The 26290-nt window shown below is 56.9% G+C and overlaps 1 protein-coding gene across 4 annotated transcripts; it reads left to right on the plus strand.

The window, feature by feature from the left end:
- Positions 1 to 26290, plus strand: XRCC1 (X-ray repair cross complementing 1). 4 transcript variants are annotated; one of them, XM_045292801.1, is made up of 18 exons: positions 1 to 108; positions 1031 to 1123; positions 13906 to 14016; positions 20761 to 20919; positions 21664 to 21738; positions 21834 to 21939; positions 22075 to 22190; positions 22287 to 22392; positions 22649 to 22901; positions 23124 to 23240; positions 23827 to 23923; positions 24025 to 24157; positions 24402 to 24456; positions 24545 to 24684; positions 25616 to 25706; positions 25874 to 25949; positions 26023 to 26178; positions 26219 to 26290. In XM_045292801.1, exons 1-17 carry the CDS (start codon positions 58 to 60, stop codon positions 26164 to 26166), a joined length of 1923 nt encoding a protein of 640 aa, XP_045148736.1. In that variant the 5' UTR covers positions 1 to 57; the 3' UTR covers positions 26167 to 26178; positions 26219 to 26290. The 4 variants fall into 4 exon arrangements, with proteins under 4 accessions (XP_045148736.1, XP_045148735.1, XP_045148738.1 ...); XM_045292800.1 differs by having other exon boundaries at positions 26023 to 26290; XM_045292803.1 differs by having other exon boundaries at positions 26053 to 26290.

Raw genomic sequence — 26290 nt, forward strand, 5'->3', positions numbered from 1 at the left:
TCTCGGCTCTCGGACTCTCCGGCGTCCTTCGGGCCGCGCGAGGCCCACGACGTCGGCATGCCGGAGATCCGCCTCCGTCACGTCGTGTCCTGCAGCAGCCAGGACTCGGTGAGGGGCCAGCGTGGGGAGGAGACGGGGGGGAGACGTAAGGGCATTAAAGAGGTGGGCGGGTGGGGCTGCCCAAGAACTTTGGGGGCGTTACCGGGAACTTCAGGAAAGTGCAAGGAGGGCGGTGGGTGCCTTTCCCGGAGGCGCTGAATGAATTCTGAGAGACGGGAGGGGGCGGGGGGGGGCGGGCTAGGGGAACTTCCGGGCCAGTGTGGGACTTCCGGAGAGGAAGAAGGGATAGAGGAGTTTCCCTGGAAAGCCTGCAGGTGAACTTCAAGGGTCAACACTTGTAGAGGAAATTCAAGGCCCCGTGTGTGTGTGTGTGTGGGGGGGGGGGGGGGGGGGGGGCGGCGGTATTAACAGCCCTAACCCATAGCTGTCCAGGCGATTCTGATACAGAACCTTTTAGGCCAAAGTAGGGCTTCCCCAAAGGGTTGCCACGGATGTGATCTTGGTGGAAGCCAGCAGCCTCCTCGTTCTCCTGATGAGAGCCTGCTGGGTTCGAACTGCCGACCTTTTGGTTAGCATAAGAGTGCTTTAGCTACCGTACAAGCCAGCCCTCCTTGAGGGGTAAGGGAGTAAATAAAAACAAACGAACGAACAAACTCAATTGCTACTGAGTGGATGCCGACTGGTAGCAACCATATAAAGCAAGGTAGAACTGTCCCTGTCGGTTTTCAAGACTAATTATGGGAGTAGAAAGCCTCATCATTCTCCCTCGGGGCAGTTGGTGGTTTCGAACTGCTGATCTCAAAAGGTAGCAGCTCAATGCCCAACGACTTCGCCTCCAGGGTTCTGGGGGGAGTAACAGGGAACTTAGAGGTGGGGAATTGCAGGGAGCTTGGAAAGATTCTGAGGAACAGTTTGAGAGCTGGGCTTGCCTGGCATGTGTCCTAACCTCTCTTTCCCATGTTGTCCCCAGACCCACTGTGCAGAAAACCTTCTCAAGGCGGACACGTACCGGAAATGGCGGGCAGCCAAGGCAGGCGAGAAGACCATCTCTGTGGTCCTCCAGGTGACCCTGCCCTCTCCCCAACCCCAGTCTCAGTGTGTGTCTGGCAGTGAGTTGACTCGGTTGCCTTTTGGGGCCTTAGTTTTCTGACCTGGAAAATGGGTACTGTGATCAGTGGGCACAGGGGTGGAGGGTACCCGGGGGTGACCAGCTAAGCCAGGCCACACCTGCCATTTTTGCGATGGGGAAACCCGAGGTATGGGGCGAGGAAGTGATGGCCAGTCCACACTGTCCTTTCTGGAATGCTGGTGGACTTCTCTTTGAGCCCATTTGGGCTGTGTTCTCTCCGATTCACGCCACAGCCCTCTGAGGTGCGGGCCCCGTGTGCAAGAGAACTTGCCGGACGGGGTCTTTTCAAGGCTGGGGCTTTTCAGGAGCAGATTGCCAGACCTGTCTTCCGAGGTACCTGGGTTAGCAGCCCAGTGTTGCACCTGCTGCTCCACCTGCAGGGCCCCTTCGCCAGAGGCTGAAGGGAGGCAAATCAGAAAGAGCTGCTTGACCTGAGATGGTTACAGAATTCCAAACAGGCTCTTTCTGTCAGGAACAAGAAAACCATGGAGGGTGTAGGGGATGGGCAGAATGCCAAATGGGGATTAAGCATAAGCTGCTTGACATTCCAGAGCCCTGGGTTAGAAGTTGGGCGGCTAACTGTCAACAGTTCAAAACCACCAGCTTCTCCGTGACGGAAAGACTCAGCTTTCTGTTCTCATAAAGACAGTTGTAGAAACCACAGGGGAAGTTCTGTTCTGCCCGGCAGGCTCGCTCTGAGTTGGAAGTGACCTGAGTGCAGTGAGTCTGCTGCTGCTGTTAATTGTTCCACTTTGATGAGTCAACCTTCAGAGTCGCAGGCTGAACTGACCCCCTTGTGTTCCTGCACCAGCTCTCTCGATTCTGGCCGCGGGCCGTAGTCCTGATGAACGTGGGAGTGTTTGGGGAGGGATGTTGGGAAGACAAGGAGGTCCTGCTTGACGCCGAGCATGCTCTTGGTTGTTCTCTCCCTGGTCCAGTGATACTGAAACACTGGTGGAGGAGTGGGGGTGTCGTAGATCCTCTTGAGAATTTGCTAGAAGCTAAGGATTCTCTTCCCAGGAAAACCACACAGACCCCCGCCATCTCCTCAGTCCCCAACATAGCAATAACAAGCACTAGCATTAATTCCAGAAGCCCTGGTGGCGTAGTGGCTATGTACCGTGCTGCTAAGTGCAAGGTCAGCAGTTCAAAACCATTAGCTGCCTCTTAGGTGAAAGCTGAGGCTTTCTGCTGCCTAAAGAGTTACAGCTTAGAAAACCCACTGAGGCAGTCCTAACCTGCCCTATAGGGTCGCTATGAGTCAGCCTTGACCTGATGGCAGTGAGAGAGAGAGCGTTCATTCAACATTATAGCCTGTGAGTTACCACGCTAAACCCCTCAGATGGCTTGCCTTGTTGAATCCTCACCAAACACCCTCACCCCCTCCACGCCCAGTTCAAGGGTCTAGGATTATTTCCATATTCCCAAAGAGGAAACAGATCCAGAGAAGTTACCAGGAGTCATTGGGAATTATAGCTTGCTCCACATTGGTTGATTCTTGAGACCCTAGTTCAAGGCCCCAGCTCACCCTCTTGACTCATTCTCTGACTCCAGGCAAATTGTTTTGTTTCTCTGAGCCTATTTTCTGCTCCATCCATTGAGCACAATAAGATCTAAGCTTGGGGGTGGTTGTGAAAGCCCAGTGACATCATGTCTGCCCCAGCGCCCTGTCAACATGCAGGTGTTTGTGTAAGGGGAGGGATGGGTGCCCTTATGATGGGGTGAGGATTCGGCTGGGTTCCCTGATGATCAGGTGACCCCAGAGAGATCACGTTCAGTCTGTATCCCAGTGGCAGTGGGAACACAGAGAGGGGTAGGCAGAAATGATGGGGGGCGGGGGGTGGGGAGAGCAGGCTGGGGCTACGGCTGCAGCTTCTCGGGCCGGAGTGCAGCTGAAGTGGGATGCCCAGAGAAGGTGCAGCGAGGGAAGGTCATGAGCTCAGTGAGGGCTTCCCGGGTTGACGGATTGGGGTACTCAGCAAGCGGCATCCAAGAGGCAGTTGGGGATCAGATCTGGAGCCAGAGACAGAGGCGTGAGACCTAGCAGTACAGGGACAGGACCGGATTTATTCATTCATCCATTTAGCACACGTTTATTAAGCAATTTCTGTTGAGTCAGAAAGGATCCCTGGTGGTAGCAGGTTACGAGTTGGGCTGCTAACCACAAGGTCAGCTGTTCGAATCCACCAGCTACTCCAAGCAAGAAAGACGATACTGTCTGTTCCCGTAAAGATTTACAGTCTCAGAAACCCAAAGGAGCAGCCCTCCTCTGTCCTGCAGGGTGGCAGCGGGGATGGGTCAGAATCTGTTTAACCCCCATGGCTAAGGTGGGAGGTCCACGCCCCTCCAGAGATGCCTGGGAAGAAAAGGCAAGTGATCAGGCTCCCCAAACCAGTCGTTGCCCCCCCCCCCCAGGGGGCCCTGCCCTGCCCAGACGCACCGGGGGTCACCGTGAGTTAAAGTCAGCTCAGTGGCAGCTGGCAGCTCTGTTTCTGGTGTGTGGCCACAAGACGAGAAAGGTCTCAGCCACTAGCCAGGACAGGCAGGCCTGCCACGTGATCCGAGGGAAAGCTGTGTCAGAAGGCGAGTGCTGTAGGTGGGGTGGGGGGTGGGTGTGGTTAAAGTTAGTGGAGCCGAGAGGGTGGTAGAGGAGGGTGTTCTTTCAATAGTGAGTCGAGAAGGTGACATGTGAGCAGAGGGAACTGGGTCAGCGCTCGGGGAAGGGGCCCCCAGGGAGCTGGGGTTGATAGCTGCTGGTAACGGCGCCCCCCCCATAGGCCTCACGACTGCAGGTGGGCTCAAGCCCAATCTTGTGACGTAATGGTCACGAGATGGGTTGCTGACTGCAGAGTCAGCAGTTTGAAACCACCAGCTGCACCAGCTGCAGAAAGGTGAGGCTGTCCCTTCCCGTGAAGAGAGATGCTCTCAGAAACCCCAGGGACATTTCCGCCCCATCCTTCGGGCTCACTGCGGGTGGGACTGGGCTCGATGGTAGTGAAAGGGAGTGCGAGTGTGTCTTGGGTGCCGCCCACCCAGGGGCTCCTCCACGCCTGCACAGAATGAATGCTGCTGTGGTCCAGCGGGCTATTATTGGCTGTTTTCCCGAAGTAGATCGCCAGGCCTTTCCTCCTAGCCTGTCTTCGTTTGGAAGCTTTGCCAACACCTGCTGACGCTGCTGGAATATGAGATGCCAGTGGCCTACCTTCACGTGTCACAGCACCACACCAGTCACCCCAGTAGCACAGGAATGTGGACTGCAGAGGGAGGGAGTAGCCGAGGCAGAGGCTGAGATGGGTTTGTGCCTGGTCCATTGACAGAGCCACAGGGAGGCCAGTTTGGCCAGAATGGACTTGCCTGGGGGCAGAGAGGTGGGGGGAGCTGCTGAACCCCTGGGCCTGGGCCACTACTGAAGGACTATGCCTCTGAGCAGAGGGGCACAGCTTCCTAAACCAACAGCCGAACCCACTGCCATCCAGTAGATTCCAGCTCTAGGGTGTCCGAGCCTGCCAGTCTTTACAGGAGTAGACAGCCTCATCTTTCTTTCTCGGAGCAGCTAGTGCCTTTGAACAGCTGACCTTGTGGCTAGCAGCCGGACACTCAGCCCACTGCACCCACAGGGTTCCTTTAGGTTTTCAGAGGGGGGCCTGATTTCTAGGTCATTATTGGTGAGTAGGCCTCGTGGCGAGGGCAAATGCCCGAGTCTGCCAGGATGGTTAGCTCTACGCCCTTTGCCAATCTGGTTATGAGGGGTGGGTGCCAGTATTAGGGGCAACTCCCTGCTGAGGGCTCACATTGGGCCTTTGGAAGTGTGTGTGTGGGCTAAGGCCGAAATCAGGGGACACAGACTCGGCTCCCATCTGGGTTTGCTGACAAATGCCCTGCCAACGGTGTTTTGTAATGCCCGGATGTCGCCGCCCAGGGTGCAACCCTCAGCTTGTGACAACCCCGCACACCCCTATGCTGGCCCGAGTTGGCCACTCGAGGCTCTGCAGCCTGTCTGGTCATCAGGTCTGGCCCCTTTCCTAACTGCTCCTGGGCTGCAGGGGGGTCATGGGAGGTGGTCCGTGTGATTGAGACCTGGAGTGTGTGTGTGTGTGTGGGGGGGGGGGTTGGGCTTTTCAGCAAGGGTGGCACCTGCTTTCCGTCCCTGGAGGTGCCTGTGTTTTAAATTTGTTTCCACCTGTTGTTCGACCTACCGTAAAAAGTACATACTGCAAAGGGGCTCCCATAGGTTCATGGGAAAACGTTTTTCCCACCCACGTTATGAAGCCACCTGGCCTGAATGAGTAAGGACCCAGCCCAAAGCCCCCTCAAAGCAGACACCCCACGTCCTCCACACCCCCACCAGCCCCCAGAAGCTGCCCAGCCCCCCAGGCAGCCCCTCTTGCTCCTTCCTCACACCTCTACCTCCCCGCACCCAGCCAGGGTCGGAGTGCCCGGTAAGCGAGGTATGCAAGGGCTGACCTGTGCGTCCTCGCCAGCCTACAGGCCACGGTGGTGTCACGAGCTCTCGCAGCCCCTTCCTGCTGAATCAAAGCAAGCAGGGAAGCACGTGCGTACTTGTGCTTCCTCTAATCTGTCAGGGAGCCCGCAGATGAGCAAGTAAGCACAAGCGAGACTGTGCTGACCTTGCCGATTGGGTCACCCTCTCTGCGCCCGCCCCTGAGGGTAACCACCGCCTGGTTTTAACAGCACAGATTAGTGCGGACACGTGGAGTCGGGCAGCGTCCATGTATGTATATAAATATACATGTGCGCGTAGTTGAAAATTATCTTACTGTATCTTGAAGCAGAGACCAGATTCATAGTCTCAGTGTGTCCAGTGCCGTGGTGCCCACTGCTGCTTCAAGTGTCCCAACCGTCCTTGCCTTCCTTTTCTGAATCTCCCCTCCCCTATCCACGGGAACTCACCGCCCTCTAATTAACCTGGCCAATTAAAAAAATTACTGTTTATATGGTGGTTAATAAGATACCAGGCAGGACAGTCACCGTTGCGACGGTCTGTCTCCACGGGTAGGAGTCAGCGACGTGGGCGGCCCATTCGGCAGTCTTCACCATGTCCAGAGGCATGCAGTGCAGGTCCTCACGGCCCGCTTGTGAGGCAGCTGCGGGACTCTGCGCATGACTGCGTCGTTTGTGTGGGGTGCACATGCGCTCCCTCAGCTCAAACAACCCTGGAGTTGCGTCCCTGTCAGAAGCTGCTCAGACGGGAATCAGCTGAGAGTCGATGGTTGGGGGGTGTGCCGTCTGGAGAGGTGGCTCCACTTGACCAAGAAGGGATGGGCTTCGAGCCTCTGTTCAATCAGGAGACACTGAAGAAACTGCCCGAGGGTGTGTAGTGAGCTGATGAACAGGCTGGGGTGTGGCACCATCAGGAAGCTGGACCCCACAAGAAGGCCCTGATGCCACTGCTCCAGAAACACCCTGGGGCCCTAAAGATTTCCCTGTCCCCTCTCCCAGTCTCTCTCCTGTGGTGTGGCCAGCCCCGTGGTCCTGTCTTGGTCCTGGTCCTGGTGGTGGCTGGGCTGTGAGGGCGCTCTGCACTCGGGCCTGCTGAGGCCTCCTACACCTGCCTCCTAAAGATGTTGATCTCCGCTTTATCCTCTGTCGTGTATTGGTAATAAGTAGTTTGTTCTTGACGTGTTGTTGTTGTTGTCGGCTGCCATCCTGTCCATTCTGACCCAGAGCAACCGTAGCGATAACACAAGGAGGCACTGCCCGCCCGCACCCCCTCACCGTCTGCTGTCTTTCAGCCACTGGTCCGTCCACCGCTTCTCCTTGGGCTCTTCCTCCTTTTCGCTGACCTGCCATGGCCTCTTCCAGGGACGGGTCCCTCCTAATGTCACACATGAAGTGAGGGAGAGAGAAGTCCTATGTATAGCTTCAGATATGTGAACGCACCCTCTCTCCCAAGGAGGATCTGGCTGTACTTCCCAAATGGATTTTGTTTGTTCTTCTGGAAGTCTGTGATATACAAGGGGTACCCCACCCCCCAAACCCGGAATTGCATTGGGCAGAGTGGAGCTTTCTTTTCTTTTTTTAATCATTTTATTTGGGGCTCTTACAATTCCTATCACAATACATTGAGCAGAGCTTTCATAGGAAGCATTCCCTCCTCACCTCCACCCCCTCACTCCCCAACATGGAGTAGCTCACTCTGAGTTAGTGCACCCAGTGGTGTCGCCTGGGAAGGTTCTTTCTGGTCACAGGAATTTTTTCTTAAAAGCTGTTTTGCCCGAACTTCGTTTTTTTTGGATGGCCGATTTAAGAGAACAGCGTGCAGCTGTGAAATATTTTTCCTGCTCCGGAAAAACACCACAGAAACTGTTACAAAGACAGTGCTTTGGGAAAAACTGAAGTGTACATACGAGTGGTTTTTTTCATTTCAAGAAAGGTGAAATGTCGATGGATGACAAGCCTCTTTCTGGACATCTGTTAACTTCCCAAGCGGACGAGAATGTAAACCAGTAGTGCACTTGGAGTTTGTTTCACCAGATCAGACGGTTCATCAAGCTTTCTACTTAGAGTTTCCGAAAAGACTGCATAACAGTGTGCGACAAAACAGGCCTGGTTTGTGGCAGACACCAGACAACGCACCTGCTCACGCAGCCATCTCCGTGCGCCAGTTTTTTGGCAAAAACCAGCATGCCTCTTTTGCCCCACGCACCTAACTCACCTGACCTCGCTCAGTGCGACTTCTTTTTGGTTCCACAAAGGAAGAGGGACATGAATGGACAGAGATTTGATGACTTAGAAGAGGTGAAGAAAAACAGGAGGGAGGTGCTGTCAGCCATCTAAATAGATGAATTCGAAAAAAGTTTCCAAGAGGAGTCACAGTTTTGACAAGTGTATTAAGTGTAATGGAGAGTACTTTGAAGGTATAAAGTAATTTTGTTAAAAAAAAAGTAAATCCATACCCTGGGGGTGGGGAGAATTTGGGGCTTTTTATTTGGGGGGCATACCCCCTCTTATATAATAGTCTTTTCCAGGACCCTAACTCCACGCACCAGTTCTCCCTGGTGGTCTTCCTTGCTCATTGTTCAACTCCCACTTGCTTGTTCAACACCTGGCTCAGGGCACCTCAGGCCTCAGAGTGTCATCTCGTGTCTTTTCCCTCTGCAGCGGCCTCTGCAGGGAGTTGCTGGCGCACTGTGTAAGGTTTGGCAGCATCCAGCTTTTCTGCCTGGGTGCCGGTTGTGACGGATGTTGGTTTTCTCCCAAACCCTTTTATTGGGCGACAGTCCGGTGGCTCCCCGGTGTTCCGGGTTCAGTCACACCGAGCGGTGCTGCACTCGCTGCCCCAGTCGCTCCAGGAGACTCCCTCCGTCGCAGTCACCGCACTGCAGCCTGTCGCCCTGGACCTTCCTCAGAAAGGGCTTCACGCCTTCCTCGCTCTCAGCAGGCAAGACGGCACCTGCACATCGCACACAGCTCCTTCATGAGCCGCCTTCCCGTCCCAGTGGCACGTCCCTCTCGGTGGAGGCCAGCTTCCCGGGTGATCTGCTCAGCGCGCAGGTTGATAAGCATGACGGAAACATGCAGCCCCGACACGCACCGCTCCTGAGTTTACACCACGCAGGACCCCTGAACCCACGTACAGGTTCCGTGTGAGCCCCATGAAGTGTCAGGGATTCCCATTCTTCGCGCTACCACCGGTAGTTTGTTAGGACCAATGTCAGGGGTCCTCAAACTTTTTAAGCAGGGGGCCAGTTCACTGTCCCTCAGACCGTTGGAGGGCCGGACTATAGTTTAAAAAAAAACTATGAATAAATTCCTGTGCTCACTGGACGAGTTGGCTGCTAAGCAGGACAGGCAGCGGTGGCAAAAACACCCGGCGAGCTGCGGTTTGAGGACCCTTGGCCCACATGATTGGCTACCTCTGTGTAATCAATGGAGCACAAGTAAGCCTCTTCCTGGGGTTCTCTGCCTCCAGCCAAGCCCCATCAGATGACACCAACAGTGCTTTCCTGCTTTGGGAGTGTAGATCACCTTTCGTCCAAGGCACCTCTGGGTGGGCTCACACTGCCAGCCCTCTGGCAGCAGCCATGAGGGTCAGCCGCCCACACCACCCGGGACGCCACTGTGTGTGCTGCCGGGGCATGAGCTGACCTGGCGGAGTGTGCTCATGAGACTGTGTGTACGGGCCTTGCCTACTGTTCCCAGCAAGGAACTGGCTGTCAGCATTTTATAGGCGAGGAAAGTAAGGTGTGCGGGGTGAAGCTGAGCCCTCTGCTCCAGGATCTGCCCAGCCAGTCAGCTGAGCCGGAAGGACCAGGCACTACCGCGCGGAGGACACAGCAGAACGGGACTCAGATCTTGCCCTGCTCCAGGGATCGTCGGCGTGCAGTGGGGAGAAATGAGTTCCCAAAACATGGTGGACCGTGTGTGGACCCGAGTGTGGCATGAAGCCAAGTGAGTCACATTCCCCCGCCCCCCAAACAGGCGCTCTGTGTTCTCACGTCTATGAAGTGACCTGAACAAGCAAGTATGCAGACATGGACGTTGAACAAGGAAAGCCCTTGTTCGTTTATAGACGACCCTGAGTGAGGGGGAGGGCACACGGCTCCGTGTCGGTGAACGGTGGTACCGAAACGCCCACCAGCTACCTGCCGGTGAGGGGACCGGGAAACTAAACAATTAAAATGTAGTGGACGAGACCTAAAGGTAGGTGTGTGTGTGTGTGTGTGTGTGTGTGTGTGTGTGTGTGTGTATATGTCATGCCGTTAAATGGCACAGGGTAGCACTGCTTTCAAGGCCGTGGCTCTCAGCCTTCCTAATGCGAGACCCTTCACTACAGTTCCTCAGTTGGTCGTGACCCCCCAGCCACAAGATTATTTTCGGGAAAAATGAGCTGATATTAAGGGCTCAAGTAGAAAGCAAATGTTTTAAGAATGATGATGATGGCAACAAATGTACCAATGTGCTTGGCACAGTGGATGGATGGATGGATTGTGATTAGAGTTGTATGAGCCCCCAATAAAATGATTTAAAAAAACAAAAAAGAATAGCTGACAGATTGTAACACACACACACACAATTATTTTCATTGCTACTTCATCACTGTCGTTTTGCTACTGTTAAGAATCAGGCAATCCCTGTGAAAGGGTCACTCAGCCCCCCCGAAGGGGCTGTGACCCCAGGTTGAGAACCATTGTTTTAAGGGTTTCCAAGGCTATAATGCTCTGTGGGAACCAACAGCCTCTGTGTCTCCTGAGGAGCAAGTGGTAGGTGTGAAGTACCCTCCTTACAGTTAACCCCATGCCACCAGGGCACCTTGTGATGTATCTGTATAGATGTATGCACATGTGTGCACCCGTGTGGCATAGGCACATATATCCCTGTGTATACACACACACACACATATACAACCAAGCACACGGGGGCACAATTTTAGATGTTTCTTGAATAGCTCATGGTTTTGGAGTTGTGGGTTTGAAGGGTTAGGACCAGAGCTGGTATAGTAAGTATAGTCCACGGAGTGTGTGTTCTATTTCCTTGTCTGATGAGTAGTGTCCGGGCTTTGGCTCCCACTCCCACCCACCACTGTGATCAAGGCCGTCATGGGTGGGTCCTGAGAGAGGGGAGGAGCGTGTGAAGCAGAACCCCTATAAAGGAACAAGCAGCACAAAGCCCCAGACCCACCGTCTGGTTGAAACTGGAGCACCGAGCGAGACTGTTGCCAAGTTCTCTTTAAGACTTAAAACCGAAAGGAGCCCCTGGAGTCAGCTTGGCGCCCAAAGGTGATCACCTGTGAGTACCGTGCACCTTTCAACAAAACCCACCCCTGGGGGAGACCGCATGGCCAGGAGTGAACTTCAAAACCAAGTTGAGATGCTCAGGGAGAGGAGACTTGAAGCAGAGCGGCCGGAGTGGAAACCCTGAGCGTGGCCACGCTCGCGACTCGTGGAAAGATGGCTGCCGGGCATACCTTCACCCCAAACAATAAGACGTCATGAAAGCAAACGGAGGGTGAGCCGAGCCACGCACACATGCGGTCACTGTCTCACAACCTGCCCCATCCAGCAGTGACATTGCCGACACCGGAGTGAGCGGGGCTGGGGCTGCGTGAGGGAAGAGGCCACGGTGGGTTATACCGTGGCAGGCGCACGTCCTGGGCCGTGTGGTGGGGAGAGGTGTTCCAGGTGCGGGGAGTGGCAGGTGGGAAGGCACTGAGGGAGCCGGAAAGGAAGCCAGAGGGAGTCGCCCGGAGGCTGGCGGGGCTCAGCGTCGTTTCTAGAAAATTCTGCGGACATGGAGTGTGGGCACTGCAGCCCGCCTGCCTGGGTCCCGCTCTGTTAGCCACCAGCAGTGTGTGACTTTGGGGGAAGTCACCTGTTTCCTGCCACCTGGGTCAGATGCTCGGGTGTCAAGGGAGGTGGGCACAGCGCCTGCCTGACCATGGCCGAGGCCTTGGTGTCTGTCATCTGGGCTCCGTCCACACGGAGGGCTTTTGTGACCACCCTTCCCTTTCACACGTGAGGACGCTGACCATGAGAAGCTGGGAGTGTCGCCCGGGATTGGACTCAGGCTTGCTTCACCCCCAAGTGTAGCCCCCTGGGTAGAGGGCCTTCTGTCTGACAGCATGCAGGTGATGGTTGTGGAGCAGATGGGACCGGTGGTCAGGGGTGAGCGCGTGGACTGGGGGATGAAGGACCTTTGGGGGCCATGGTAATGTGATGTCCTAGAACGGGGGTCAGCACACTTTTGAGACAGAAGAGCCAATCCTGTCCCTCACAACAATTAGAGAATTATTTGTATTTTTTTACAAACCCACGAAATCACCATTACTTGAATAACATCCTTTTAAACTGTTCCGTTTTACTTCAGAGCCCTGTGTAGCCACCCAAAGAGCCGCATCTGGCTCGGGAGCTGCAGTTTGCCCACCCTGCTCTATACTCCCAGCCAGACAGCCCCACACCGAGGGCAGGGGACTTGATTCTGCCACCCGTCCCTGGCCCCCAGCACTGCCAGCCACAGCTCTGTTGGTCTGTCAGGCAGCAGGGCAGGTCCTTTGGGGAAACCCTACTTAAGATGGCTCTTTTTAACCACTAATTGGAGGCACTTCCAGGTAAGCGCTACTAACCGCAAGCTCAGTGGTTCAAGCCCTCTAGCCACTCCTCAGGAGAAAGATGAGGCTCTGCTCCTGTCAACATTTGCAGTCTCGGAAGCCCCGTGTCAGGTTGCTGTGAGTTGGGACTGGCTGGAAGGCAGTGGGATTTAGTTTGAGTCTCGTCTAACAGTGGGTAGGACATGCCGTCCCCGCCCTCAGTGGCGTGATTTCCTGTCCTAGGGCCAGTCAAAAGAACCAGCTGTTGTGTGCATCAATCCAGGGCTACCCCAGGGTTTCCCAAAGTGGACGCTACCACCCCCAGGTGGCTGCTGGGAGAATCCAGGCAGGGCTGCAACAGCACATACCTACACTTTATCCCAGATGGTGGGCCAGAGCACCAAAGGTTTTAACTGCCACAGGAGTGCCCAGTAGTTTTTTTATTTTGATCACCCACCCTGGAAAAGGGGGTGGTAAGCCGAATAAGTTTGGGAACTTGTGGGCCATACGCCTCTGAAGGTTGCGTTCCCAGGTAGAGGTGCAGCAAAAAATGAAGGCCTTGGTTGGGGTGGACTGACACCCTGCCTGCAGCCGTGGCTCAAACAGCAATCTCGGGGGCTGCTGGGTGCGCCGTTCAGTTGTCCCTCTGGCCGCTGCGTGTCAGAACTGTAACAGCCACGGCCCTTCCCGGGAGTCTGTGCGGCTCCGTCCCCACCACGTCCAAAGGGACTCGTTCTTCAGGCTGGTCTTTGGGCTGAGGAACAAAAGGAAGTGTGAAGGAGCCAGCTAGGGCTGAAGGGTGCCTGGGGTGGGCTCTGGGCGCCCTGTCCTGGCGGGAAAACATCCGTGGCACAGTGCTCATGCCTGGCCCTCTTTAAATCACCGTCGCGGCTTGGAAACTTCTCCCCCAGACCTCTGTGATCGTCTCGTCTTGTAACCTCTGCAAAGATTAGCAAGATGACCACCCCTTGGGGATCCCAGAAAAACGGCGCAACCTTGTGAAGTGGCCTCCCTGCTTCAGTGGCCCAGCAGACCCCCCCCTTCAGAAGCCACAGCTCTTAGTGGGAGTTTCTCGGAAGCACCCCGCAGGTGTGGCTGAGAGAGCCTGCCTGCTGCCCCCTGCTAGCCAGAGACGGCTTCAAACACCTTTTTTCGGCATCAAGCCGGGTGTGGATAAACTGAAACCCCTAATAACTACTGTGTGACTACCCACGTGTCTCATGACAGCCCTGTAGAAAGCAGAGGCGATCACCTTCCTGGCCCCCCCACCCCCACCGCTGAGGAAGCTGAGGCTCCAAGAAGCTGGTAGTTGACGGGGCCTGATGGCCAGCATGTGGCCGGGCTGGGGTTGAAACCCAGGATTCAGTAGTGGTCAGACCAGGACCAGGACCCTGCCCAGAGGGGGTGGTTGGGGTCGGGGCAACAGATGGGCCATTTGCGAGATGATTTACCCAAACCTGGTATATTCGCTGATTTCTCCCACGGAGAGTGCCACACAGGTGATGTGGTAAAGAGAGGGATCTAGAAGAGTCTGGAGGGGCTTGTGAGAAGGGCAGGGGTGGGTTTGGCTGCCAGGGCTGCACTGGGCATTCCGAGGGGACAAGGGGCCCTGGCGTGGCTTTCTCGCTCTCCCGGGGCCCGCTGACCCTGAGCTGGCCTCTCCCCACAGCTGGAGAAGGAGGAACGGATCCACAGCGTGGACCTGGGGAACGACGGTTCGGCCTTCGTGGAGATGTTGGTGGGCAGCTCGGCCGGGGGCGGCAGTGAGCAGGACTACGAGGTAAGCTGAGGCCCCGAGGCCAGCTTGGCCTCTGGCATTGCATTCGCCCCCGCCCTCTCCAGCACCCAGGCTGGGGGAGAGGTGCTAAAGAGACAACATGCAGCGCCAGGGCAGGCAGCGCACTACGTGAGGGAAGACGCCCTTACCTGTCCGCAGCCCAGGCAGTGCTGGGAGACCACCTGCTTGGCTTGCACAGTGGTGGTGCCCACAGGCGTCCCAGCAAAGGGAGGGCTGCGTGTTCGGGGCTGGCTCTGAGTCATTGCGTCTGCTGTGAGTGCCTTGGCTGCTTTCTGACCTGAGTGGAGCCAGCCCGGCTCCCCTTTCCCACAGGGAGCTCCCTGGGGCTGGGCTCGGGAGGTGGCTGACCAGGGCGGTGGGTAAAAACACAGCACCCTGGTCGTCCCAGGAGACACGTCCTGAGTGAACAAACAAACCCAGCTTTCCACGAGATACTATGTTGTTGCTTTACCCGGAAAAGCACCCTTTTATTGAGGTGTATCTGACATAGAAAGCAGCTACCTAGATCTTCCTGTACCGTTCAGAGAGTTTGATCAGGTGTACAGCCAAAACACCTGCCGTGGTCCAGTCGACGTTGCCCCGAGGGGATCCCGGGTGTGCGAGCGCAGCTGCTCACTGCTCCTGATGGTCAGGCGTCTTCAAAGAAGCAGGTTGCCAGGCCTTTCAGCTGTGGTACCGCCGGGTCCGTCCGACCCGCTGCTTGTGGGTTTTTCCACGGATACACGTGGAAAACCAAACCCACCGTCACTGAGTCGACCGACAGCAACGCCAAGTAGAGTGTCCAAGGCCGTGGGTCTTGACAGGAGCCGCTCACCTGTCTTTCTCCCGCGGGGTGCGAAGGGTTCTGTGTCTTGCTCTGGGGGGACATTGCGCCCATGTTGCCCACACTCTACCGCAGTCTTGGGAACCAGGGTCAGTTCGGAGTGGGGGGCAGCTGTGAGTCGGGATCCACCCGATATCAGATGTCCATGGCTTGTGTTCTCACCTGTCCTGGACTGTCCTATAAAGGGAATCATAAAGTGTTCGTTCTGTTTTGTGTCTGGAGTCTGCCTGACTCCACGGCTAGTCTTTTTAATTTCAACTCTTCAATGAGGCTCGCAGTGGGGTTTTATCACAGCCTCCATTTGCATTTTCCTGTCAAGCAGTGGCGTTACGCATCTCTCATACTGACGGCCATCAGTTTACTTTGTTTTATGATGTGTCTGCTTGAATCTTTTGCCCTTTGTTTCTTAGTCGAGCTGGGTGAAAATGGTGTGGCTGACCTCTCACCTCACAAGGCGTGGGGCGGGTGGGGCAGGAGAGTCTTGGCAGCATCAACAACTCAAAGTGAAGTGCTCTGAAGTGGAGGTCAGACACACGTCACCCTCCAGCGCCTTGCCCCATTGACACCGCCGTCCCTCCCAGGGCACTTCCACACAGAACTCCAAGACCACGCTCAGAGTAACGGGTTTACTAGAAAAGCTAAAGGTCACGTTTCAGGCAGGATCAGGAGTGACTCAGGATGCAGTGCTTCAGCCGGGATAGCTTCTCAGCTGTGTTCTCCAGCAGGCTGCTTGCTCCCTGTCTCTTGGCCCTCTTGACCTCTTGGGCCGGGCTGAGCCTTGTCTTGCTCAGGCAATGGTTACAAAGCTTTAGCTTTGCCAGCAAGTACCTGGAGACACTTTCTCTGCAAGTGGTTCTCAACCTTCCTCATATCTCGACCCTTTAATCCAGTTCCTCGTGTGGTGGTGACACCCTCCCCCCGCTCCCCAGCATCCTATGGAACCTTGGAGTTGCTGGTGTCCATTTGTAGCCATGCAGATACCAGAGCAAGTAGTGCTCAAGGCAGACCATTTACCAACGAAGCTAACTTACCCGTTCTTTGCTTCCAGGGAAATTTCAGGGGGTGGTTTTGATTTAGGTTTAAAGGTTATTTATCTAAGAGCAATGCCTTTAGGGGGATTCATCCACCTTCCGTGGCTCTCAAAAAGCTAGAGTCCCTGAGGATTTGAAGTTCTACTCTGCATTTTCCCCTCTTGATCAGGATTCTTCAGTGGAATCTTTGATCGAAACAGTCAGTAGTGGTGGCCAGGCACCATTCAGTGGTGCTGGTCTCACGGCACAGGAGGCAGCTGCTCATGGAGGCTGCCCCACATTCCATATTCTGTTCTTGACTCTATTTTTCTGTTATTTCAGATGAATGAGTAGACACTCCTTGTGCCTTGGATGGCTGCTCAAAAGCTTTTAAGACTCCCAGGGACCACCCATTGAGCCAGGAGGTAGAACAGAAGCACCCAACAAGTTATTAGGTCCCTTAACTGAGATGTCCCATGAAGCCAGGGCCCTTAACCTCCAAACCAGGGAACCAAGTCCCATGAGGCCTGCGTTTGTGCATGGGCAGCCTCAGTAGCTTCTCTCTCTCTCTCTCTCTCTCTCTCTCTCTCACTGTAAAAAATAAACCTACCACACAGCTTTTTTTTTAATCAAAAGATTTTCATGAAGCACAAGAGAAAGACAGTCATTCAAATGTGGGCAGTTGGCCAGCGTGTGCCAGGCACCAGGGGCTAGCGAGCTGGCCTGAACCTACAACACATTGACTGTTACAGGCTCGGAATGTTGATTCACACAAATGTATCATTGTCAAGGGGGGAGGGAGTGCAGGGGGAGTAACAGAAGCGGGCTGGGAAAAACACCCCAGTTGGGGTGTGCGTTTAATGTACAGGCCAGCCAAGGTGTCCGGGTTACTCCTACTCCTAGCGTTTTCATGACCCGCTTGGTGAGGCAGTGGCTCTGGTGAACTCTGAACATGTGACTCTGAGTCTTGGTCACTAGGTGGTTCTAGACAATGCCAGGGCCCTCCAGCCTTGAACTTTAAATCACGTCAGGCAAAGCATCCCTGCCTGCCTGTCACTCAGTGACGCTTACTTCTGAACAGAAGAGGGACCCGTGTCAGTGCCAGTATGGTTGTCACACAGCTAGGGGGGACTCGGGCACTTGCACGGCCATGGAGTTGGTGCTGACTCAGGCACCCTGTAGGTCAGGGCAGAACTGCCCCTGTGGATTTCCCAGACTGCCGCTCTTCATGGGAGACATGTAACTCATCTCTCTCCTACAGAATGGTTGGTGGTTTCGAACTGCTGATCTTCGGTGTGCAGCCCAGCAAGTAAGCCACCACGCCACTGGGGCTCTTAGGCAGAACAGAAATTAATTGTATTCTAGCTGTTTTGTGTGATGGCCAGGCACCCAGAAGAAACCTTCTGGGTCTCTCTACTGGCCATATCTCCAATGAGGATGCCCTTCTAGGACCAGGGCCCAGGGCCTCACAAACGGAGCTGCAGGGCAGGGGCTAATGGCTGTGATGTCAGCACACTTAGATGGGCCCCCATCTGCAGCGTGAGTGCAAGGGATAAGGGACTGACCTCTCTGACCGTAGTTGAAGCCACTGCTGAGCCTGGCCACCAAGCAAGGCCAGACGGACGACACCCCCCCCCAGCAGGGCTAAAGCAGTCGGGGACATTCAGAGAAAGGCACCAGACTTGCTCTGGCACAGTCCTCCCATGTGAAAGGTGCCCTGTCATCAGCGGCGGCGGGGTCGTAGGGCCTCACCTTCAGGGCAGGAACCTGCCTCTGACTGGCGGTCCATCACCTTGTCGGCGCGGCCCTGGTGGTTTCTACAGAGTTCTCAGACCAAGATGGACACAAGAAAGAACAGCCTGGCCGTCTACTCCCAGGAGTTGGGCAGCGGAAACACCGTGGGCAACAAAGACCCAATCCAGGACCACCAGGCGGGCGAGAGCCTGGAAGCGCTCAGCTCTGTGGTGCTCAGGACAGCTCCCAGCTGACCGCAGCGAGTTCACTACAGAATCTGTACACTTCAGAGACAGAGAGAAGTGGCCCGCAGGCCGCCGCCTCAGAGGCCATCACAGTTTGGACAGTGCAGTGGATCCCTGTAGATCTGTATCTCCTTTTTATTTTGAACCTTTTTGTCGTGAGTTAGACCAGCGGTTCTCAACCTGTGGGTCGAGACCCCTTTGGGGGTGGAACGACCCTTTCACGGGTCGCCCGATGTATAACAGCAGCAAAGTTACAGTCATGAAGTAGCAACAGAAATACAGTAAAAACAGAATTTTGTGGCTGGGGGCTCACCACAACACGAGGGACTGTATTAAAGGGTCGTGCATTAGGAAGGTTGAGTACTGAGTTAGATGAAGGCTGACCGCAGACCATAGTCTTTTTTATTAATCATTTTATTGGGGGCTCGTACAACTCTTCACAATCCATCCATCCATCCACCCATTGTTTCAAGCACATTTGTTGCTCTCATCATTCTCAAAACATTTACTTTCTACTTGAGCCCTTGGTATCAGCTCCTCATTTTCCCCCCTTCCTCCCCGCCACCCCCTTCCTCATGAACCCTTGATAATTTATAAATTGTTATTAGTTCGTCATGTCTTACGCTGTCTGATGTCTCCCTTCACCCACTTTTCTGTGGTCCGTCCCCCAGGGAGGAGGGTATATGTAGATCCTTATAATCGGATGGTCTTACCTCTAGCAGTTCATACCCAGCTTGTCCATTGCAGCCCCCCAGTGTGCTGTCTCGTACCCCACTTCTGTTCTGCCGCCTTGCCTAACCCTCTGAACTCTGTCCTGTCCTGGTCACCCCTGCTCCCTGGATCTTCACTGGGGTGAGTTCAGTTCCTGACCTGAAGGGGTCCCAGCAGCCTCTATGCAAGCAGTCAGCCTCACCTTCTTACTGATGTTGGGTTCTGGTCTACTGTTTCTCCCCCTCTGCCCAGGACCCTTTCTGAGCAGTTTGGCATGGTCACTAGCCACCATCAGGTCAGCTGGCCGGGTGGTGTAGCCTGATGCCTGCCGGGGCCAGTTGTTCCCATGTATCTCTCTGTCTCCATCATTCTTTCCTGGGGTGGGGAGAGACCAGTGGGTCCTCCTTCAATGACGGCTCACGAGCTTTCAAGGCCCCAGTCGCTCCTTACCACGTTAGGGTTAGAACAGCGGTTCTCACCTTCCTAACGCTGCCACCCTTTCATACAGTTCCTCATGTGGTGGTGACCCCCACCATAACATTATTTTCACTGCTGCTTCATTACTGTAATTTTGTTACTGTTATGAAATAGCTGATATGCAGGATGTACCTACATACTTGAGTATAAGCCCACCCAAATATCAGCCAAGGCACCAAAACTGCATTAAAATGTGCTGAAAAACTCGGCTTATACACGAGTATATTTGGTATTTCCATTGTTACAAATTAAGCTTTGTGGTTAATCACAAAACAATATGTAATTGTATATTGCGAAATATATATTTGTAATTACAAATGAAATTTTGTCTTGAAGCATGGTGTAACATGGGTAAGAGTCTTATCACCGGGCACTTGTATGTGGGCATATCTGCATGTGGGTGGACACCCCTGGAGATGATAGAGGAGTGGTGTCTCAGTTCCTAAGACCATTGGACCCTATGAAAGGGTCGTTTGACCCCCAGAGGGGTCTCGACCCACAGGTTGAGAACCGCTGGTGTGGAACACTGTCTTGTGCTCAGCGTGATGCCAGCCCCCGGGTCCCCCAGGCCCAGCAACTCATGCCCTCCAGCTGTTTGGTTATGTCGGGAAAGTGTGCTGAACTTTGGCTCTTGAGAGCACCCACGCTCGTGGGCGTCATTGCAGGGAGAGTGAACCGTGGCTGTGCACAGGCCCCTGCTGACCTGGGTCTGGCCCTGGGTCTACTCCCGATCTCCTGTCCACCCCGTCCCGCCCAGCCAGGTGTCCATCCAAGCATGTGCTCGAGGGAGAGGGAGAGGCTGCCCCCACGGCTGCAGGCTCCTGTTGACAGCAGCACTTGCCTCTGTTGCCTCTGATTTCCCTCATCCTCCCCTGGTTTCCAGAAGTGCCTGTTCAGTTTGTCATTTCCAAGTCGTGTCAGTGTCGCCGTTCAGTTCTCTAAACGCTTCACCAGCCGCGCTCTGTATCTTGTCTGACTATTTCAATATTGAAGTATCGCTTGCTCCCCTGCTGGGAGAGCCGCGGGGAGCAGCTCAAACCCACCCCATCCTGGGCGGAGCGGAACTGCCCCGTGGGTTTCCAAGACTGCACATCGTCCTGGGAGCAGACAGCCTCCTCTGCCTTCTACGGAGTGGCTGCTGGGTGGGAACCGCCGACCGTGCTGTTGGCAGCTCAGAGTGGTCCACTGCACCCTGGGAGCAGCACAGTCAGGGCCAACTCGGAGCGGGGCCCAGAGCAAGCGGAGAGACGTTGCCGCCTGTCCCCCGAGCTGCCGTCTTTCAGGCTTCCGGTCATCCTCTGGGGTCCCCACCCTCCGCCGTGTTTCTAAAAGGGGCCTCGATATCCTGCCTCCGGTTTGTGGCTCTCAGCGTAGCCGTGTAGCCTCCTCCGCGCTGCCTGAGACAGGTAGGGAAGGACTGCTCGGATCTGGACGTTAGAAGGATCCCTCCGCGCCCGTGTCAAGGACCCCTGGTGGCGCAGTAGGTTAGGCGCTGGGCTGCCAACCACAGGACATAGTCCCAACCCCGCAGCTCCGCTTCCGTAGAGATTGACAGTCTCAGTGCCCCTCAGCTTATAAGGTGGGGATCGTGTGGCGGCGGCGAGGACTAGGAGACATTCCCACGGAGGAGGTGCTAGATTCCCAGGGCTCCCTGGCTGCAGGGCAGCCCTCGGACCCCTGGCAGGGCTTGCCGGAAGCAGCCAGCCCCAGCGTCTTTCCTCACCAGGTCCTGCTGGTCACCTCTTCCTTCATGTCCCCCTCGGAGAGCCGCAGTGGCTCCAACCCCAACCGCGTCCGCTTCTTCGGGCCTGACAAGTTGGTCCGGGCAACTGCCGAGAAGCGCTGGGACCGCATCAAAATTGTCTGCAGCCAGCCCTACAGCAAGGTGCGTCAGCTGGGGCTGGGGTCACCGACGCCAGGGCTCTGGGGAGGAGAGAGCCAAGGGGGTAATCGGGCAGACCCAGTCCCATGGTCCCCGAGATAGACTTACGGTGTATGACATGCAATGGGGCCCCATTGGTTGTGTCAGGGAGTCCGGGAAGGCAGACCTGCAGAATCCCAGGGGAGGCGGCCTAGGGGTTCCGGGTGCAGATCCTGATGACACCACATCTTAGCTGGGTGGTCTTAGGCAAGGGACTTAACAGTCCTGGGCTCCCTTTCACCAAGGTGACAGCGAGACTGGGGTATGTGATGCCCTGCGCAGTAGACGTGGTCCCCAGTTAGCGGTGGTACTTGTGCCTGAACCGGCCTGAGTGGGTGGCAAGTAGCCCCCTGGCTTCTCTCAGAAGGCCCTCCAGGACCCAGCCTCTTTCCTTCTGGGGTCTGCCCCCAGCCTGGAGCCCTTGGGACACTGGGCCAGGCAGGCTGGACACAGTAGGAGTGGGAGTGGCCTCACAGGGACACCCAGACTCCTCGGCCCACTGCTGTGAGGGTCGGGAAGCTGGTGTCTACAGATTCTTCACAAAGAGCCGGCCCTCAGCCAGAGGAGCCACTGTCCCCAGGGCCTCCGGGAGTCCCCAGCCTGTGTGTCCAGAGAAGGAAAGAGCCAAAAAGGGCATTCTCCTCCTGAAAGGAACTCGGCCCTGGGCCCCCTGCCGGGAGCCCCTGACACCTACCCCTCCTTTCCCAGGACTCCCCCTATGGTCTGAGCTTTGTCCGGCTTCACAGCCCCCCAGACAAAGATGAGGCAGAGGCCCCATCCCAGGTAAACTCTAACCCAACACCCCCCCCAACCACCCCTCCCGAGCCTGTCCTCCCCACCCTCACCCCCACCCGTTGCGCTGACCCTGTGGGCCCCAGAAGGTGACCAAACTCGGGCAGTTCCGCGTGAAGGATGAGGATGAGAGCAGCAGCGCCCTGAGGCCAGGGGCCCTCTTCTTCAGCCGGGTCAGCAGGACGCCGCCCGGTGAGTGCCGGAGACCCTGGCTGGGCCCGAGGGAGGAGGGGACTGAGAGCATCGTCCTGGGAGCAGGTCGTACTGGATGCCCCTTAGGCAGGAGCCAAAAGGCCTCAATGCCTAGCCCCTCGCCCCCGTCTCTAGCCACAGCTAGTGACCAGGCAGGACCCAGCTATGCAGCTGCCACACTCCAGGCCTCCAGCACTGCCGATGCCCCCTCAGCGCCCCCGGCCTCCAAGGCTGTGGGCAGCACCCCCAAGGTGAGCACCGCAGACCTCGGGGGCAGGAGAGTGAGCGGAGAGAGGCTGGAAAAAGCTCACCGTCTGTCCTCTCCCCTCCCCTCCCCTCTGCCTCAGGAGTCCCCCAAGGGGAAGCGGAAGTTGGATTTGAACCAAGAAGAACGGAAGACCCCCGGCAAGCCAACATCCCAAACCTCACCACCTGCCCTCAAGAGACCCAGACGTGAGCACGCCAGGGGTTGGGGCCTGCGCTGGATCCTCGGGAGGGACGGGCTGGGGCCTAGACTCCGGAGTCCTGAGGGAGGAGGAAGTTGGAAACCTGTACCCCTGGGTTCTGGTGGGGGAAAGGGTCTGGGGGCATGGACTCCTGGATTCTGAAGGAAGTACATGCTCAGGGCTGGGTGGGCGCCAGGAGGCTGAGACGTCCCAGGCTGACTGGCATGAATAGAACCTCCCTTCTTTGGCTTCTCCATTGGCAGCCTCCCCCCGGACCCCAGCCCCCCACTCAGCCCCTGCGCCAGCACGCGGGACAGGGACAGGCAAGCCCTCAGGAGGAGGCTCCAAGCCCAAGGCGCCCCAGCCTGGCCCCCCGGAACTGGGCAGGATCCTTCAGGGGGTGGTGGTGGTGCTGAGCGGCTTCCAGAACCCCTTCCGCTCGGAGCTCCGGGACAAGGCCCTAGAGCTGGGGGCCAAGTACCGGCCGGACTGGACCCCAGACAGCACCCACCTCATGTGAGCTGCACCTGTCCCCCAGGCCGCTCCCATTGCCCTGTCCCTGCCGCCCTGCTCTGCCCTGCCCTGCCCTGGTGCGCTCTCACCTCTGCCAGTCTCGCCCCGAGTGCTATCGCTTCCTGCCTCTACTTATCCACCTGTCTGTTTCCCCCTCTGCCCTCCCTGTCTCCCCTTCCCCCCGTATCCATCTGACTGACACCCCTCCATTCTGCTTCCCGCCAGCTGCGCCTTTGCCAACACCCCCAAATACAGCCAGGTCCTAGGCCTAGGTGGCCGGATCGTGCGGAAGGAGTGGGTGCTGGACTGTCACCGCATGCGCCGGCGGTTGCCCTATCAGAGGTGAGGCTGCACCACTCTGTGTGGCATGGGCACGCACACCTCTGCCCTCCCTTCCCCCCGTCCCTCCCCCGTCGGGCAGCACCAGGGCTCCAGGGAGCCTTGCTCCTGAGGGGAGCTCAGCTGGGGTGGCTCATGTGGATGCTGTGAAGGCCGTGGCTGGGGTGGGGAAGGGGTGCAATGCTTGGCCAGGTGGCCTGGGCCCTGCCCACGAAGGGTCTCACTGAGATGAGAGTGGCCTGGTTACAGAGCAGGCAGCACCGCAGGCCTGGGGGGTTGGAGTCTTCCAGGAGGAGGGCTTTTCCTGGCTGGACAGAGGCCGAGGGAGGCAGCCCTGCTGGGACCAGAGCTGTGCACCGAAGGGCGCACTGAGCCTTGGTCCAGAGGAGAGGCACCGAGGCCCGAGCTGGGTGGAAAGTGGGCGGTCGGCTCTGAAAGAAGCTGGCTCTGTCGGGTCCACAGGCCTGGCGGCCCAGGAAGCACAGTGCACACGTGTACCTGGGCTAAGCAGCTCAGAGCCGCTGGGGCTGCTGCACCCCCTGAGGCCGCAGTGGGGTGTCTGTGTGTCTGAGGCCTGGCTCTCCCCCAGGTACCTCATGGCGGGGCCAGGCTCCAGCAGCGAGGACGAGGAGGGCGACCCTCAAGGTGGTGGCACTGGAGATGACGCCCCCAAGCTTCCTCAGAAGGTGTGTTGCCACCTAGCACCTATGGGCAGGGAGGGTGCTGGGGGAGGTGGGGCGCACCAGCTGTGGCACTCCACTTCTCACTCCTGCCCCCCACTCCCTAGGGCCCCCAGACCAAAACCAAGCCCCCTCAGACAGCAGGACCCAGCTCACCTCAGAGGTCCCTAACACCTGAAGACACTAAACCACCCACTCCAGGGACCCAGGAGTATACAGACTCCGAGGGGGACCAGTCAGGTTAGCGACTGAGTGAGGAGGGACTGGGGGCCTAGACTCCTGGGTCTGAGAGAGGAGGGGGCTGGGGGCCTGGACTCTTGGGTCTGAGGGAGGAGGTGCTGGGGGCCTGGACTCCTGGGTCTGAGGGAGGAGTGGCTTGGGGCCTAGACTCCGGGGTCTGAGGGAGGAGGTGCTGGGGGCCTGGACTCCTGGGTCTGAGGGAGGAGGGGGCTGGGCCTGGTGTTAACTAAGCCTCCCCTTGCAGAAGGACAGGACAATGGGGCAGAAGATTCTGGGGACACTGAGGATGAGCTGAGAAGGTAGGGGTGGCCTGGGTGGGGGTTCAGATGGCTCGGGGCTTGCATCTAGGGGTCTGTATGCTGACCCCCTGCCCCACTATTTCCCCAGGGTGGCCGAGCAGAGGGAACGGAGGCAGCCCCCAGGCCAGGCGGAGAATGGCGAGGACCCATATGCGGGCTCCACGGATGAGAACACGGACAAGGAGGATCAGCCCGAGTCCCCCACCCTGCCCATCCCCGAGCTCCCAGGTCAGAAATGCCTCCCCCTCAAGTGGGATTTGTCCCTCTGTGTGTTCAGCTGTGGTGCATTCCCCCGCCCCCCACCTCCTCCGTCTGCGTTCCCAGCTTACTCCTGTATCCTCAGCCTCCCCTGTCCCCACCTCCCACTCCCTGCCCCAGCACCCCCATCCCAGCAAATACAGGGGCTTCTGAGAGTTTCCAGAGTGGAATGAAAGGGTGGTGGGATTTTCCCACCACCTCTTTGAAGGCCCTCATATTGCAAGTGGGAAGCTTTAAAGGACAGAGATGTCAGCAGCCAGATTGAGGGGGGCCACCCTGTCATTTTACCTTGTGTCTGTGTGACCTCGTTAGTCTCGTCCTTCTCTGTGTGTGCGCGCGCGTGCGTGCACGCGCGCGCCTGTCTGTCTATCTGTCTATCTTACTCTGCTACAACTCGGAAGTGATGCGAATTAGGTCCTTCCAGCTGGTTCCCATCAGCTCACCCTCCTTCCCAGTGGGGTTGTTTCTAGGCACCGAGGCTGGGATTTCATGCATCTCTTCTTTGTGGAGGGGGGGGGGCGGGGGTAATGATTCAGCCCATCGAGAGGGGCTGAGCGGATAGATGGCCTGAAACATGTGACCTCACAGACCAGAGAGCCTTCCCAGGGGCTGGATGGAAATGTTGAGGGACGGACGAGGCGGCCTGTAGCTCCCAAGTTCCCACCATCCATCGGTAGCCTGGCCGAGTTTCCCTCCTGGAACGGGCACGCGGCAGCAATAGTTGTGTCTTTTCCCATTGAAACCAAAGGAAATCCCCCTAGCAGGCTCTGGTGGGGGCTGGACCAGGTATCGGGTGCCCCCCCCCCCCCCCACACACACACACAGCACCAGCTTCTCTGGCCTGCAAGCCTTGGGCCTTTGGTGACCTGAGACGTGTCCCCCACCCCCACCCCTCTTGCAGACTTCTTCCAGGGCAAACACTTCTTCCTGTATGGGGACTTCCCTGGGGACGAGCGGCGGAGGCTCATCCGATATGTCACAGCCTTCAATGGGTCAGTGTCCCCGTGGGAGTGGTAGGAGGGAGGAGCCAAGGGCCTAGGCCAGGGAGCTCTGCTCTGTGGGAGGGTCCCAGAGGACTGAGGTGGGGCGCAGTGACCAGGGGAACCGGTGGACAGGGCACTGGGCCCCTGATGTCCCCTCGACTGCTTCTCTCCACCAGGGAGTTGGAGGACTACATGAGTGACCGGGTCCAGTTTGTGATCACTGCCCAGGAATGGGACCCCAGCTTTGAGGAGGTAAGTCTCTGAGGGGCAGGGGAGGGACAGCCCAAGATGCCTCCACTGCCCCACCCTCCCATGGCTCCCACAGCCACAATGGCGCACACACCCTGCCTTGCAGGCCCTGATGGACAACCCCTCCCTGGCCTTTGTCCGTCCCCGATGGATCTACAGCTGCAACGAGAAACAGAAGCTACTTCCCCACCAGCTATATGGGGTGGTGCCGCAGGCCTGAAGGATGCGCGCGCGCGCGCGCACACACACACACACACACACACACACACACACACACACACACACACACACACACACACACAACTCGGTGAGTTTAATAAAGACTTGCTGTGGCGCTTCCCACA

The sequence above is a fragment of the Echinops telfairi genome, unplaced genomic scaffold (assembly GCF_000313985.2).
Source record: "Echinops telfairi isolate 266 unplaced genomic scaffold, ASM31398v2 ScPeMD7_655;HRSCAF=1070, whole genome shotgun sequence".
In the NCBI taxonomy this organism is placed as follows: Eukaryota; Metazoa; Chordata; class Mammalia; order Afrosoricida; family Tenrecidae; genus Echinops; species Echinops telfairi.